Source organism: Zonotrichia leucophrys, chromosome 5, assembly GCF_028769735.1.
Source record: "Zonotrichia leucophrys gambelii isolate GWCS_2022_RI chromosome 5, RI_Zleu_2.0, whole genome shotgun sequence".
Lineage (NCBI taxonomy): Eukaryota > Metazoa > Chordata > Aves > Passeriformes > Passerellidae > Zonotrichia > Zonotrichia leucophrys.
This window is the reverse complement of record NC_088175.1, coordinates 22,493,969-22,510,534: the sequence shown is the minus strand read 5'-3', so window position 1 is coordinate 22,510,534 and position 16,566 is coordinate 22,493,969. Positions and strand designations below refer to the sequence as shown.

Here is a 16,566-nt window from a genome sequence, read left to right as displayed (position 1 = left end):
GCACAGCTTTTGACATCAGATACCAGTGCCCCAGGGGATGCTGACCCAAAGCACAAGGAGTTTTAAGCAGCAAAGCCATAGCAGCAACCATGTGTACTACTGCCTCTTTTGGACATGACACTCAAAAACAATTACCATACTATACCTTGAATTGACAGAACTTTAGAACGTATATTCTGTTTAGTTCTCTATAATGAAGGCTAGAAATAAAACACTTCGATCAGTTCAGCATATGCATCTGTACACATATTGTATTTCATTTGTCCTTCCATCACACAAGCACTCAATATCAAACACTGCAGTGCTGAAGGCCAATCTCTTCTGTTTCCAGAAGGTTTTTTTAATCCCTTCAAAATACATTTTCAGTGCATATTATTAAGCATCCTGAAAAAGACGTCTTATTGCCCTGTATTTAGATAGACTTTGTCATTTAATTAAAAAGGAGATAAACCATCTACAGCTACTTTGATATGCACTATTGTCAAAATCCACAATAATTTTAAACTATTTTAACTGAGTATTTTTTAATAAAAAAGTGTCTGCATTAGTTTGAATAATTCCTTAAACATTATAGATTGTTTGTACATTTCTTTCTCATTTTCAGTGTTGCAGAACTGGGAATACTTCGTCCAGTTTACATGACACAGGAATTGTCTGCAAAAATGAATTGCTGCATTTAGTTTAAGCTCATTCGAGGGAAGACACTAATGCTTTCAAGTGTTTATTGAGGAAATGTGTTTAATTTGAGACATCTAACTGACGGTTTTAATTTGTAATAGTGCCATCAGTCAGGTCATGACATATTAGAAGTTTAATTTGCTCTCCTTTGCTCCTAAAGATTTAAACACTTACTTGCTTGATTTTGGCAGACTAGAAGGTGTGTGATCTACACTTCATATAAACAATATATCAAATAAAGCACTAAAGCCCTTGTTAACTTTTTTCACTGCATCACAATTACTGATGTGGAGTGGTTATGTTCTGTGGAAAATACTAAGTTCAAATTACTGGTATCTTTTTGAAAGTGAAAAGCTTATTTCCTGATATGGAAAAGGTAAATGATGACTTACAGGAATGACATGCATTATTCCTTATTTCACTCTTTCCTATTCTAAACAAAGAATGTGGAATAGGGTCCTACACAAGAAATCTATGTTTAAAAGCTCAGTTGGCTTAGATTATATGACCTAACTTCCACTCTTTTGAGTATCCATTAGGACTTGGCCTTTCTCTTCACTATCCTACACCCTTCTACAGTTGCAATTTTTACTTTTATATGGCATACATGTCTCTGTACTTAAGCATCTTGCCAGATGCTCTAACTGCATGTTCCAACTGCAAAAATTCAGCCCTTAAACCATCTTCCAAGTTTTACTTGCCAAATAGCAGCTTTACATCTTTAAGGTTCCAGCATTCACTCTACTGCACACCCATGCAAACTCTGCACCATTCCAAGTCACAAAGCTCATATCTTGCATCTAAGCTTTCGACAAGTCCTATTGACACCTAATGACATCCTCAGACTTCTTCTGTATTTGAGTCACATTATTGTACTCTCCCCTTCCTCTCATAATTCCAAAAAATAGATCATGTAAAGAGTCAGAGCAGTCTTGGCAAGCAAAACTATGCAGGGCTTTGAAAAAGCAATTACTCTATTTCCAGTGGACAATTTCATAGCACTCTAGCAAAAAGCTTATTAATGTTAATATTAACTAGTTTACTAGCTTATTAACACTATTAACTAGTTAACCCGTTGCTTAACTAGTAATAAGGATGAAAGGAGTCGTTACAAAATACACAGGGCAACAGAAAAAAAAGTAAAAGGCATAATATGTCTAATATACATCTGAGAAAGGAATCAAGAAAAAGGAAATTTTGGTTGTATGGACTCTCACCCATGCTGGGTTAAAATCCAATTGGGAGAAAACTACTCTGGATATTTTCATTTGCAAAAGAATGACAGTAATTTTCATTGTTTTTTAGTTACCTGATAAGACAACTTCAACTAGGTCTCCTTCTTGGATATCTGCAGCTGATTTCACCAACTGGAGAATGTTTTCAGAGGTAGGGTCATGGCGGAAGAGCAAGATTTTGTCGTACATTCCATAAAAACCACATTCGGGAAACTGCAAACACAAACCCATGAGAATTCACTATGCTGTAAAACACATAACTGTAAAATACAAAACTGCAAAACACAATGAATGTATAATGAAATTTTGAGGGCAGACCGGATCACTTCTCAGACTAGTATCAAATAGGATATTTATTTTTTCATCTATGAAAATATTTATCATTATATTCTGAAATGTTTTTACCACCAAGCAAGTAAGCTCATTTGCCTTTTTCTTCCTGTGAACAATGCAGTATCCACTAGGAAATGAGAGAGAAGTGACTGTATCTTGCAGCCACTACTGGTAACTTTTTCCTCACTCGAGTTCCTGAGTAAGATGATTTAATTAGACCTGGAGCAGCTGTTTGGACTAGACGTTCTTTGGAGTGCCCTATATTATATTATTCCATGATTCTATGATCTCTCCCCAGATGTCTGCCCAAAAGATGCCTTGAAGCCAAAATAAATATATTTTAGCTCTGCTTAAGATGCAATGCTTAAACAACAACTCAATATGAAATATCTGGTTTTTGAGACTGAAGTTACCAGGCACATAAAACAATGTTTCAAAACAATATTTCAAAATGTAATCATAATCTTTTGTTTCGATGCAGAGAAACTGGAGCTTCACAATCGTATTAAATCCTATTTAAACTAAAAAAGGTTTTTTTAAAACTTCTGAGATTATACACTGGAGATTATCATCTAGGTAACTGTTTTCCTTTTCTTTTTTTGTTTTCTGAAGCAAAAAAAAATATGCTTTTTTCATACTCCCAGCCTAAAGAACTAAGACTTTGTTCTGAAAACACAACCAAGAGACCCTTTCTATGTTACAAGAGAATCCACTCAATTTTACATCAATGCACTACTCCATGTTTTGGCAACATGCAATGAAAAAAACACAATGACAAGTACAGCCAGAGAAATAAACTGGTATGTTTTGAGGTTACACACAAACACAGTGTGTTCCTAAGAAGTTTCCTAAGAATTTTCTTTATAGAGGCAGTGAAATATTATTCTTCAAAATGGGAACTGCTGATCCTTTTCAAAAAAATATTTGCAATATTACACATTCTACGTATGTATGTAGAAATATGTGTATCATGAGGTACAAGTTATTATATTCTGTATAAAAAAGTAAATTCAACCACAGCATTTTTTGATAAATTACATGCAAGAAATCTTCTGTTTGAATTAGTTTTCCCCAGACACACTAATCTCACGTCAAAACAGTCATTTCGATGGTGTGATTCTCAAGCACTGTAAAAGGACCAACTGTTGCAACAGTGACAAGAATTCCTTCAGCTAAACTTATTCTTGCCAACAATAATGCTGATATGCACAGACCAAAGTAAACACAAAGAAGCCACGATGCTTGGTATTACACCACCACAAACAGCACTCAGTTCTGCTAAACAGGAGACGAGGCAGGGAATTTATGGTATTGGAGCTAAACTCCCCAGTACCAAGAGAAGGCCTTCTTTCAGTGTAACAGCTGCTTAAAGCAGAATTACCAGAGTTAAATAGTCATTATAATGGCCATAGTGAGGAAATACAGTACATGTATAAGAATCAGAAGTGGAAGACTTGCTTACAGGTTCAGAAACAGGATGTATTTCTGGCTGCTTAACAAGTCATCAGTAGCAATTAAGACATCAAAGCTGTCCATAAACGCCTTGTTTGCCTACTCCAAGTGAGAAGCAAAATGAATCACTTTAATGGCCTTTCAGTGTGCTTCAGTTTACAAGTGGAACTGGGGAAATGACCTTTACAGCATAATAACTTGCTTAACTGCCACAGTTTAGCTGTGTATTTCAAACATCTCCTGCCTCCCCCTTTTTAGAAACAGAAATATTAGATTTTTAACGTGATCACTTACCAGAAATTCTAGATTCCAGATTTAAAATTTAGCAAAATTTCTAAGTCAACTCAAGTCTATCCACAGTGTTATTTATTAGATACCCTCCTGTCTTGGTTTGAGAAAATGTGAAGGGAAACACTCTAAAATGAGTTCTCCCCCCTTGCTTTAACCAATCCCTTTCCACCAATAAGCAGAAACAAAATATGAACAGATACAAGTGAAAAAATAAATTTACTAACAAGTAAAACTACAACAGGCAAATAACAGACTTCTATTCCAACCATTGAGCATTAAAATGAATGCTGTCTAAACACCTGCATAGAACATATCTTACATGATATTGTAGTAGCTGTTATGGTAAAAAGAGGAAGTGCTACTATCATTTGAAGTCACCTGTATGTAGTAAGCACACAAACTGTGTGCTTCTTCCATTTTCTAAAAATATTACATCACTATTATCTACCCATAAGACTTTAAAAGAAATACAAAATAAAATTATGTTTTTCAGATGAAAAAGACTACTGATCAGGATCTCAAGTTACTATAAGTCAATTTTTTATTGCCCAGATTGTGGGCACTCTGGCAGCAGATCATCCATAAAACAGGGTAAAAGGAGCCTCAGCACTAATCCTTCCTCAGCAGATACAAGCAATGAATCAAGTAATGAAGTGTTTTTACCCTTAGCAACTGTAAATCTCGAGAAAATCCACCAAAATATTTTACCAATAACCAAGTAGAAGACAAGTGATTATGTAAATTCTGGATTTTCAATTAAAAACCTTCAAGTGTTACAACAAAAAAACAAAAAGTACACTCAAATTTCAATAACTAGAATATCTAATTTTAAAGATTCAATAATTCATTTAATCCACTATCTATCACATCAGTCAGTAATTTCAATGGCATTGGTCCCTCCACATGCAAATATGAGCTGAATTATGTACAGGCATAACTGTGCTGTTATTAACAGTTTTCCTCAAAATAAGGATCAAAGAGGGGCTGACAGAAGAAAATGCTAGTTATATTTAAAATTCTATTTATTGTGACAATCAAATGGTTTTATTATTAGAGACAGAAACTTTACAAGACCTGATATATGTAAATGCTAACATATTTCCAAATTGAACTGTGAAGCTTTCAAAAATTATTAATAATAACCAATCATATACACGGTTATCTGAATGGAAACCTACTCTGCCTCCTTTTCTGGTAAACCACAATTTAGAATGGAAATTAACTTCAGAGAAAGATAAGACTCTCTAAGGTGAGACAACACTTCACCAGTTTGGTTTAATAAATATGTATTAGAAAGATCAGCATAGTAGCTATGTCAAATGAAAACCACATGAAAAATAAATTTCTTGCACTGAAGAACTTAACCTAGAAGAACTGGAAAACATATACTCTAAACAATGATGATGCTTCATTTCAATTAATAATGTGGTCCAATAGTCAAAAAAGTCTGTTGCTGTGATAATTTTGCAAAAATACTTCTTTTGACATAATAAAATTGAAACATACAGGCAGACAGATTCTCACTGCTAAGAGTGAAAAAAAGTCATCTTCCTGTTTTTGTCTTTTTATATGTTACTACAATTTTACACATCTTCTGTGAGGGTTAGTTTCTGTTGCTTTATTCTAGGAAGTCGTGACAGTTGTTTATTTACTATTTCCAGTCACCACTGAACTTTTCCTTAAAATTAAATTTAACTGTCTCTTTTAGTGATGACTGTTTTTTTTCTTCTAGATTAGTTAGATTTTTAGAAGCCCTTAGTGATTTTCATATCAGCACCTGCAACAAAAACTTTGATAAAACCTGGAAGACTTTTACAGCACCAAGATATTGATCCAGCACACATAAGGGCTGTGGGCTGAACAATGTCTTCACAGCATGTGGAGAAGCTGAGTCACACTGAATGTTTGTTAACTTAACTGGCTAAAACACAAGTAACCTTGATCTAACTTGAGCAAGAGTGTTGATCTGACCCTAACATACATAAATAAATAAGTAAATAAATAGTCTTACATCAACATTCCTGTTTTAGTATAAAGATACACACATACAAAACTTCAACAATCATATCAACCAAACTGAAACATTTTTCTTTTATATTCTTAAAATAAGAGTGCATTTGATTTTTAGAAGTCAGAATTTCCTTTCTATACAGAGGTCAGAACATAGCAAAATCATGACACTGAAAAGCCAATGTTTCATTAAGAGGACTGCCTAAATTTTCACTTGGTTGTGGCAGTCATCATTAACTCTCTAGCAAAACTCAAGAGATTTTTAAAAGGCTCTATTTACCAATGCTATCATGAAAATATTAGTCTTATGCATAAAGAAATACCACAAGACTTTATGGTTTTGTTGCAAGAAACATCAGTTAGTGTTCAAAGAGTTTACACCACTACAGTTGCTACAAAGGAACACAAACTCTGGAGTCTATACAGAAGTTTACAGGACGTTATACAGAATATATGTAGCAACATCTGAGTACAAACAGGAGGTGGAGCTTGTTCCAGCAGCAGTGGCATCTCCACCTCAATCCAGGATGTCACATTCCATGCTTAAGACATCTCAGAAATGGTGACTCACCCTAGACCTTTCCAGTAACTTCATTCGCACTTGCCAGGCAGACAAACAGCAAGGACAGGCAACAAACTATTTCCTTATATTTTTTTCCTTCTTTTTTTATTTTTCCCAGGCAATCAGTCTTCAGTTATATAGGGAGGAAAAGGAAAATATAAAGAGTAGTACCAATCAACTTGATGCTGCCTATGTTGCAGTATTACCCAAGACAGGTTCAGGTCAAACCCATTTGTCACAGGTTCAGAAAGACAAATGATACATCTACCCCTATGCCTTTCCAAATCAAGAACAAGTATCTTGATTTGGAAAGGCAAAGGGGCAACTGAAGAAATCTGGAAAGGTGAGGAAGAGATGACCAGAGCAAAGAAAATACACTTAGAAGAGAGAAACAGGAAAGACCTTGATTGTCTCATGGCCCTTGAGGATTGCCAAGATTCTCCAGGGTTAAAGTGGTAAATGGGAACAGCAATATAGGTCTTTGATACCTTTTTGCCTTTGCATTTCTAAAAATGCATTAGCAATTTCCTTCCAATCTAACTGCTAAGTGAAACAGACGAGTTACTAAGAATATACCGACTATACCAGCCAGGAACCATTCTCCAGATGCACAGCTAAGTGGCATGGAAGTGGCTCACTGCCACACAGATGACCTCTTTCCCCAGAAGCGGGGAGATGACAATGCCACTCCCTATTTTCAACAGTCTCTTACACATGCTAGGACCCAAACTGTCTGAGCATCATCTGAAGGAATGCGATTTGGCACAGATCAAACCGTATCAGGAAGCATGCAATTAAACAACTGAAAAGTTTACGTGATTTTGGGCCAATGCTTGAGCCTGCATCCTCATTTCAGTTTATTTATAAATATATTTTTAGATATAACCTCAGAGAGCTATCACCATGTGGTACATTCCAAACATTAGTTAAGCTTCCTAATGCTTTACTGTGGGCAGCATCATTCCTTACTTACAGTATTCATTATTCCTTTCATATTTTTACTACAATGATTGATGTACAAACATGTTTTATAAAGGACTTATCACCTGCAGAACACCAGTTAGTAAGCAGCTTCCAAATGGGCCATCTGAAAACACCAAACTTCTTATTGACTACTTTATAGTGTAAACAGTATTTTAGATAATAAATACATACATACAACCATTTTTCTATCTCTGCAGCAGTGATCTGCTGCAGAAATCAGATTCTTTCATCTCTCTTACAGCAGGAACAGAGTATCTTGCCCACACACACTGACTGGGACTGGTGGTGGAACAATGAAGATCCACAGAGTTAAAACACAGCTGAGCTCCTTCACAGAACTACTCACGAAAAAGAAAAATATGGCCACGGTGAAACATAAAAATATGGCTTTTCTGGAGAGAGCCTGAACTCTGAACAATCTATTCGTCAGCCTTTTTTAGTACAGGTTGTTTCCTACCCTGCCCATTCAGGGTAGGAGTTGTTCCCTTTGCTTTTCTTCAAACAAACAGGTTCTCTTGCTACCTATGCTTCCTGTCACTGTATGTCAGTTTGCCTTCTGCCATGCAAATTGCTCACTGCCAAAATTACAGAGTATACACCACATTACTCATGCTACTTCCGTGCAGATTTAAGAACTACCAGTTCAGGGCAACCAGACCTGAGTCTCTTCTCACTGCTCCTGAACTGTGTCTGGCAAGTGGCTGCTGGCTGGGGTCAATCCACCATGGCAACTGAGCATGAAAAATCTAAAATAATAACACTTGTCCCTCAAACAGAGAACTTTAGCATAATTAGTGTTACTCTATTTGTTCTATCACAAAATACAAATACATCTCTATTTCCATTGAAAATACTGGATACATTTTTCGCTCTAACTTCTATGGAAGTACTTTATTCTGAATTACCACATGCAGTAGATTACCAAAAATATGTTGATTATTGTCAGAAGTTGATTTTCATTGATAGCATACAAAGGCTACCTTAATTTAAAATAGCCTTTGTCTCTCAGATACAATGTGTCTTCTCTAAGACTAATCTTTTTTACTGTTATTTCCTCAGCATTTTGTGAATATTCTATTAAAACTTGCAATGCAATGGAGACAATGCAGAGTCAAGAAGCTGTAAAGAAAGAATAAGTTCAATAACTCAGAAATTGAGAAAACACTCAATTTTGTCACATAAAAATCCTGTAAGTCAATGAGCCCTGCAAATCAAAACACACTTGCATAGCTGACTGCTCTGTCATGTAGATTAAGAAGGTAATTCAATAGAAATATTTAGTGAAATAATAGTAACTAAATCACAAAGAGACTCAGAATATAAACTGGTCTTTGCATCCTGTTGGTGGCAAAAATATTATCACATCTACCACACCTGCATATACAGCATTATTGAATTGAAAAATTTCATGGGCAGAAGCACTGAGGGAGACCACTTTGAGTTTCTGTCTTCTCAGTTGTTTCGTGCTGAGAGTTTGAGATCTACGCTGATCCATTAATCCACGTTTCTCTAAGACAACAGGGGGACCTCAGCAGAAAGGCTCCCACAGCTCCTGTACACATTCTCTGTGCAGCTCAACACTGTCCACCCCAGTGTAGAATCATGGAGCTTCCTGTGAAATGTTTAGGAGAAGAACGTGACAACAAGTGCCAGATTGTTGACAGGCATCCATTTATGTAGACACTTCACGAACAGATTGCATTTCTCACCAAGGAGGTTGAGAAATGGAGCAGAAACTTTCATGCCCTTCAGCAAACAGGCAGAAAAAGGATGATGAATCACTAAAAAAATCAAGTGTTTTTTTTTCTAGTTCCATTAACATGAAAACATCTAAAGAGCCCCTTGCTCACAAGTAGTGACTGCTTCTGAACCTGTAGTCTTACTAGTTCTATGCTGCCATACACTACATCTGGGATTCGTAATTTAAGAAAGATTAAGAAAACAATTCAAGAGCCAATTCCATACACTATTAATAAAATAACCAAAACAAAACAAAACAAACCCCAAACCCCCCATTTCTGTGAGAGTCTACCACCAGATGTGTTCCAGCATCATTGACGCATTACATCAATTCAGGAGACTCGGACACCAGTCACGTACCACACTCAACAGACTACACAGATGCAGAACAAGTGTCTTTGATCTTTCTACAGACTGCACAACACAAACTGCTTACATGCAGTCAAAGCTTCTGTTCCTGAGGTAAGAGATCTCAAAAGATCTAATGAAGGTAAGAGACCTTTCACTTCCTTATACCTCTGCTGTACTTTCAAAATCAACTGCATTTCCTTCCAGATAGATGCCAGTCTACATAACTGCTTAAAAATAATTTTTTGTTTTGCACAGTAACAGAAAATAAAATATCTCTGATCAAGAGTACTATTTAAAATAAAGTATTCCCAAGTATGTGGTTTACCCCTGAAAAAGCAGAATTCCCACACACTTTAAGTAAAATATTGAGAGAATCTGAAAATTAGTTACTCTTTCATCCACTCCCAATATTAATTCTATATTTCAGGGAATACACTAAGAGTCATTTGAAAAATACTTGTAAAGGGTACTCTCATACTGAATGTGACAGAAACATGAATGTTTAATGATCATATTGGTTCAGTTTTTAATACTAATAATTTGTTTGCTCCTTAGTTGTCAGTTTGGCTTCCATTTATTACTAATAATTAGGATCCTTATTAATAAAGGACAAAACTTCCATTTATCAGTAACTGGTATCCTTTTTAATAAAGCATAAAGTGACATCACCAAGTAACAGGATTACTGGGCTCCCTAATTCTGTAAGGACTATAGTCAGGAGGGAATTGTAGCAGAAAAAATGGCTGAGGGCACTCATGTTGGACACCAGTTTAAGCATGAGCACACACACCTAGAACCAGGTCTGTATTGGTCATCACATGACTAACTTAGAAAAAACAACTCCTAATGCCAGGTTATACACACTGATTCCCCATTCCAAAACATTACAAGGAAGCTGTCCATAAGAGCTAGTAAAAAACATTAGGACAAAAGGGCCTGTAAATTATTGTTTTATGCAGATTTAGCATTGCTTTGCAGCTCTGAGTAAGCCATGTCATAGGAAGTTTGAGTTTCATTGTCTCCAACACCCAAAAGGATCTCCCTTGCCAAACACCTGTTCAGAGATAGGAAAACAACATGAAGTTTTTTTCTTTTTTTAACATGACAAGAAATGGCAGCTTTTATATAGTAATACAAAATCTATATAAAGGCTTCTAGAGAGTGAATCACTTGGGAAGAGAACATTTGGGTTCCACACCTTCCTACCTTAACGTTTCAAAGGTGGAGTGTAAAACTTTTTGAATGGACTCCTAATCACGATACTAGGACACTGTCAGTAAAGAAATGGAAATCACTGAAAGGAGAATGGATCACAAGCAGATCACAATGAAGTTTCTGTCTCTGTAATGGGACCATTCACACCCAGTGCTTCCTTTAGTTGTATGTATTCATTGCAGGAACACACAGCACAAAGAGGCATAAAGATTCAACAGCTTTCTCTTAATCTAGAAACACACAAAAGTATATGAATAAACCTTAAGGATAATTTTCCCTTTTTTTTTTATTGCTTTCAAAAAAATAACTGTGCATTAAACACAGAAACTGCCAGGTCACAAAAAGGAGCTTTTAAGGTATGTCCTCCATATATCTATATACATATATAGAACTATAATGTTCAAAACAGAAACTTGATAGCAACAGATATAGATAGAAAATGTTAAGAGTTGTAGAAAACCAAGGAAGAGGCCCAAAGTAATGTGGAAATATCACTGTCAGCACACTTAAAGCACACTAAAAATTTTGCTAATACTTTAGGAACAAAAAAACTTTTAACAATTCTACCACCCACATAGATTTATCAATCACTTTCCCATTTGGGGAAAAGATATTACTGAATATTAATGATTAAACACTTTGTACCCTAACATCAGTTGATATGGATGCTGAAGAGGACTCACAAAAGCTGCACACATATTTTCAAGTCCAAAAAGGCAAAACTGAAATAGCTGAAAGCTCAGTGATTGGGTTCTAGAGTAATCAAGATGAAGAAAACTTATTTGCTCCTCTTCATAAAGGGGCACAGAGCTGTAGGCTCCTCAAAATAATAGACCAAATGAAAACGTGACAAACTATTTACTATTTAACTACCTTTGCTTTTGCAGAACTAGATAACTTGGTTATGTAATGAGGAAAATGCAAGCACAGCTTTACACTGACACAGATTCAGTCTTCACAAAATATTATTTCAGACACATGGAAACATGGAATATAAACTGCTTTGATGTGAAAAGGAATCTATTCTAAAACGCAACAATGAAATTTAGTCAGTGTAATAGATCATTAGGTGAACATGCACTTGAACACACGTAGTGAACATAGTTTTTGCCATAAATTGGGGAATATCAAAAGTATATGGATTTACTAACTCTGTTTTGGCAGTGATATAAATGCAATCAGAAATCTTCTCACACCTAGCATTTAAAATTTAAAAAACCAGGCCATTGGCAAAAGGATTCAGGAAGGATTAATAGAATAATTAAGGAACTGAAAGACATGCTCTCCTGTCCATGGCAGTAGGGAAGCTGTTTAATTTCTAAAGGCAGGTCAGGATTTGATCATATTTGATAAGCATCAGTCCTAGAAAGTGAAATCTGATTTTCTATTGATTCATCTGCCTAGCAGATAAAGAAACTGCAAGTTCCAATTTCTAGCAGCTGAGGCTATGTAGAATTACATTACACAACAATTATTTTGCTGGTCCAACTTCTTTTCTTGCTTAATTTAAGTATCTAAAACAAATGCTCACTGAAAACAAATATGGCTGTGCTATTTCCACATTATAGGATTATTGTTTCTAATAGAGACATTCTATTTAAAATGGAGTTAATTTAGATAACTCCTATGGCTTTGTTATACAAAAAGGTATTGGAACAAATTACTATAATGTCATATTCTGCAACAACACTCAGTGTAAGGCTAAATTGGAGAGATTGGCTAACAGATTTCTTGGGACTCTTCTCAGAACATCCTTTGCTTTCAGTCTCGGGGCATAAAAAGAGGTATTTAATACCACAGGTACCTGAAATTATCCTGACACTCATTTTGGTATTGATGACACCTCAAATGTTATCAGTCTAGTTCTGTGTGTCCAAAGACAGTCCAAGGATCAGCAGAAAAAAAATTTGCAGAATGTGCTACAAAAGGCAAGATGTAAAGATGAGGTGAAAGAAGACAGAAGGAAACTTTGACAGTCCTTACTTCTGCCTCTAGATAGGCAGTAATACAGGCACATAAAGTGAATTAAAGTTCAATATTAAGAGAAAAGGATAGTTTAAACACCAGCAATATCTTTTGGAGGGTGCATGTGATATTTCCATCATTGGATGTTCCCAGAACAGGTTAGACAAAGACAGGTGCAGACAGAGCTCATTCTGACTTGAAATAGGAAGAAATCCTTCTGGGTCTTGGAAAGTCTATATCTCTCCTGTAAGACATAAAAAAACTCCCAACTTTCAGTGCAAAGTAAGGAAACAATGTAATATACATTCCTACGGTTTAATGTTCCTTTCTGCAAATCACATTCCTGTGACTTTCCTTTCTGATTATCTAAAATTCCCATTGTAAGTTCAACTGGATAAATACTTCCCCATGTTTTACTCTGAACGGTTGTGCAGAGCTCCTAAATAGCTGCCACATTTCACGGGAAGTATTTGCATCTCAGCGTGGGTGAATACATGTCCACCCCCATCCACTAGTACTGACAGATTATTTGACAGTTTAGTTTCAGTCAGACCTATCTGCCTCAAGAATATTTTTAAACATCAAGACAAAAGTTGTCTTGGAGTTTAATGTGTCTGGGATGTGCATCTTTGAAAACATGTATCTAACACATGAAATGAGCACACTGTCAACCCTAAACTCCTGCATGGGTTTGGTTGCTCAAATATCCACTTCCATATTGCCCTACTTAAGTACTTAATTTTTCCAGTACAGAATTTCACAGTGATTAAATTTCACTTCTTTTGCTACCATAAAGAAGATACTTGACACTATTGTTCGCAGGCACAACAGGGGACTGGAACTTCTCTCGTGGCTCTTTCCCTCTAATTTTAGACTTTAGGGAGCTTCCTCCCTATTGTTTCTGAAGAGATGGAAGTTCTTCTGCTGCTAAAAAAATTATAAATGCCTTTGTGAAAAGACATTGACTTAATCATGTCTCTGAATATTTAACTTCAACTGTTGGCTCCTCCCTTCCTGAAAACTCTATTTTAAAAAAAGTCTTTTTTAATGCACTATCCATTCATTGAGCAGTGTTACAGTTTTCAGTTGTGGAACTGCTCCACAACTGATGCTAGAACTTTTTAAGAAGGCTTCTTTTTTCTTCTTTTAGAGTCATCTTCCTAACAATTTTTTAAACAAGGCCATGCAATAAATTTTTTTTTTCTTACTTAAAATCAGAACAGCTAACTTAAAAATTATGCAGAGAAGAAATTTACATTGAGAACAAAAAGGTGAATCAGCTCCCTGAAGCATCTTGTTCACAGGGTATTTTTATACATTAAAAATATATCACTTAGAGAAAGGAAACTATGGCTTCCTTCCTTTCATAGAGAAATTGAAGTCTTTGGCATTAACCACAATATTTGAAGAGCACTACAAGCAAAGTCAAAATTCTATTCCTGCCAGGGAAAAAGCAGCTGTCACAAAATAAGAAAACTTTTTAGACCTTCATTTAACATATAAAGAAACCCTTCTAAGTTCTAAAAACAAATGAGTCATTGTAAAATAATCTTATTTGCTTGAAGTCCCGGCCATTTGGCACCCAGCCAGCCAGGGTGAAAAGACAGACACTTAATATACAAAGATCCTAGCAACTAGCAGTCTGCAGGGAGCAGGGGATTGTATTGCCAGCAGCTGAGTGATCAAGATCTCATACACTTAGAGGGAATAGACAAAATTATGTGTTCATGGGCCAACTTGTCTTTTGGAATAGATCAGAGGCAGGAGGATGGGCAGTAAAGTTCATAGTCAAAGGGGGCAGACACCCGTATGTCCCATAAGCTGTGTGACCCTAGAAATGTGAGTAAAAACATTAGGAGTTTAACTTCTGATGAAAGGAAAACAGAGGGACCAACACAGCTAGCCTCCTTCACCACCATTTTAAAATCTAGTAACTCAGTTAAGCTGCTAGAATTTTCCTCTCATAGCTGAGACACACATCTTTCCTGGCAAGACAAAAAAAAAACATTGAGAAGGGGCAACAAGTAAAGTGACAAGTTAAAAAAAAAGTAATGCCATTTTTTAATTCAAAAACAGTGGTGGTTAATCCATTTAGTACTGACCACATGCATTTAACTTGAGTGGCAGCAAGCCACAAATTCTCAGTGCCCCTCACAAGGAGACTCCTGGCCCACAGATTCTGACAATATGCCAGAGTCCAAACCAAGCCAGCCTGGCTGCAGCTGGGTGCTTCTGCTCTACACTCTGTCTGTGTGAAACCCAGCAGTGTTTCCCAAAACTGAATCCAAGGTGCTCCATACAAAAACGCCTACTGCCACATGCTACCTAGCACCCTCCATGCCAACCAGCTCCAACACTTTACTCTCTCCACAAGCACTGAAAAGGTCACTATTATCATAAAAACATTTTAATAATCATTTGGAACTATAAAGCTACGTAGTTTCCCATTGCTTGTTCAACAGTTCTGATTCTCTGTAAGTGGCAGTAATCTTACTATGCACAATCAAAGCATGAAATAATGGATGGATGTGTTATTATAACAAACAGATGTGTTTAACTGCATCAGATCCTCTGTACCTGAATAAACAAAATTTGGGGGGTGTGGGGGGCTTTGTCCTTGCAATGTTTACCAAAGTACTGTAGAGTTAATATTTGTGCTTCGTGAATGGCTTCTCTTTTTTTCCCCTCACACCAACAAGTACTTTTACTCAACTAATAACATATTATCAGCAGGCAATTTTGCCTCAATTATTTTTTGCCTTTAAACCCAGCAAGTGCACAACTGTGTGAGAACAAAGCTATAAACATTTCAAATAAGCACTGATCTGACTGCAGTGATCCAGCACGCTGAGCTGAACTGCCAACATGTATAGCTGCAGCAACAACAAATGACATTTCAAAACCCCAAAGCAGTCACTGAAGAATGCTTCATGGGCTATGTCACCTTTGATTCACTTTATGCAGTGTACCATTAGAAACATACAGTGGTCATTAATTACTATGCTCCAATAAGGTAAACGAGCAGTTGAAACTGGATACAATGCACTGACATACCAATTTGAATTTCTGGATTTTTCGGTAAGGTAAAATAACAGCTGAGGCCATGATTTTTTAAAGCATCTGGTCATTGCTCCTATGTATGTAAGTGAAAATTGACCTTTAGGAACTAGATTAATTTGGTTTACATTTATTTCTTATTGCTGTGCTGAGCATTTGTAACCTGTACCACACTAAAACTTAAAATGTATAAGAAAGCTAAAAAAAGTCAAACCTGTCCATTAAATGGATGCATATAAGCAAAGGTTCTATGTATATTGCATCACATTTTCCACACCAAAAGATTCACCAGCATCCTCATTTCTACCATTGATAATTATGCATGGAAGGAGAAAGGGATTTTAATTATTCACATTCAAAACCCAGTAAAAAATGAACAAAAATTAACAAGTAGCAAAAATAAGTCACGTAAAGTCAAAGCTGAATATACACCAATTTCTAGGGCCAGGAACAATTTTGCATGCACAGACGTGGCACCATGGGCAGGTGCATATTTAAATTACAGGCACATGAACATTGTGCTTCTTGTTTTCTGACCACTCCCTCCCTTCCTGCCCACTGCTCCCTCTTTGGACTGATCTGATTAGAGACTGAAGATCATCTCAGCCCACAGCCACAAACCTGGCTGCAGCAAAAAGTTCTGTTTACAGCCTACGAAAGTCTGTGCAGATAATCTCCCTCAACATGCAGAAA

At 36.2% G+C, this 16,566-nt stretch overlaps 1 protein-coding gene across 2 annotated transcripts in view; it reads right to left on the bottom strand.

Moving 5' to 3' along the window:
• PRKD1 (protein kinase D1) overlaps window positions 1-16,566 on the bottom strand; it is a 116,640-nt gene that overhangs the window by 57,023 nt on the left and 43,051 nt on the right. For both annotated transcript variants that reach the window (XM_064715052.1, XM_064715053.1), the window contains exon 2: window positions 1,988-2,126. In XM_064715052.1, the coding sequence (XP_064571122.1) occupies window positions 1,988-2,126 (139 nt within the window). The remainder of the gene's footprint in view (window positions 1-1,987; window positions 2,127-16,566) is intronic.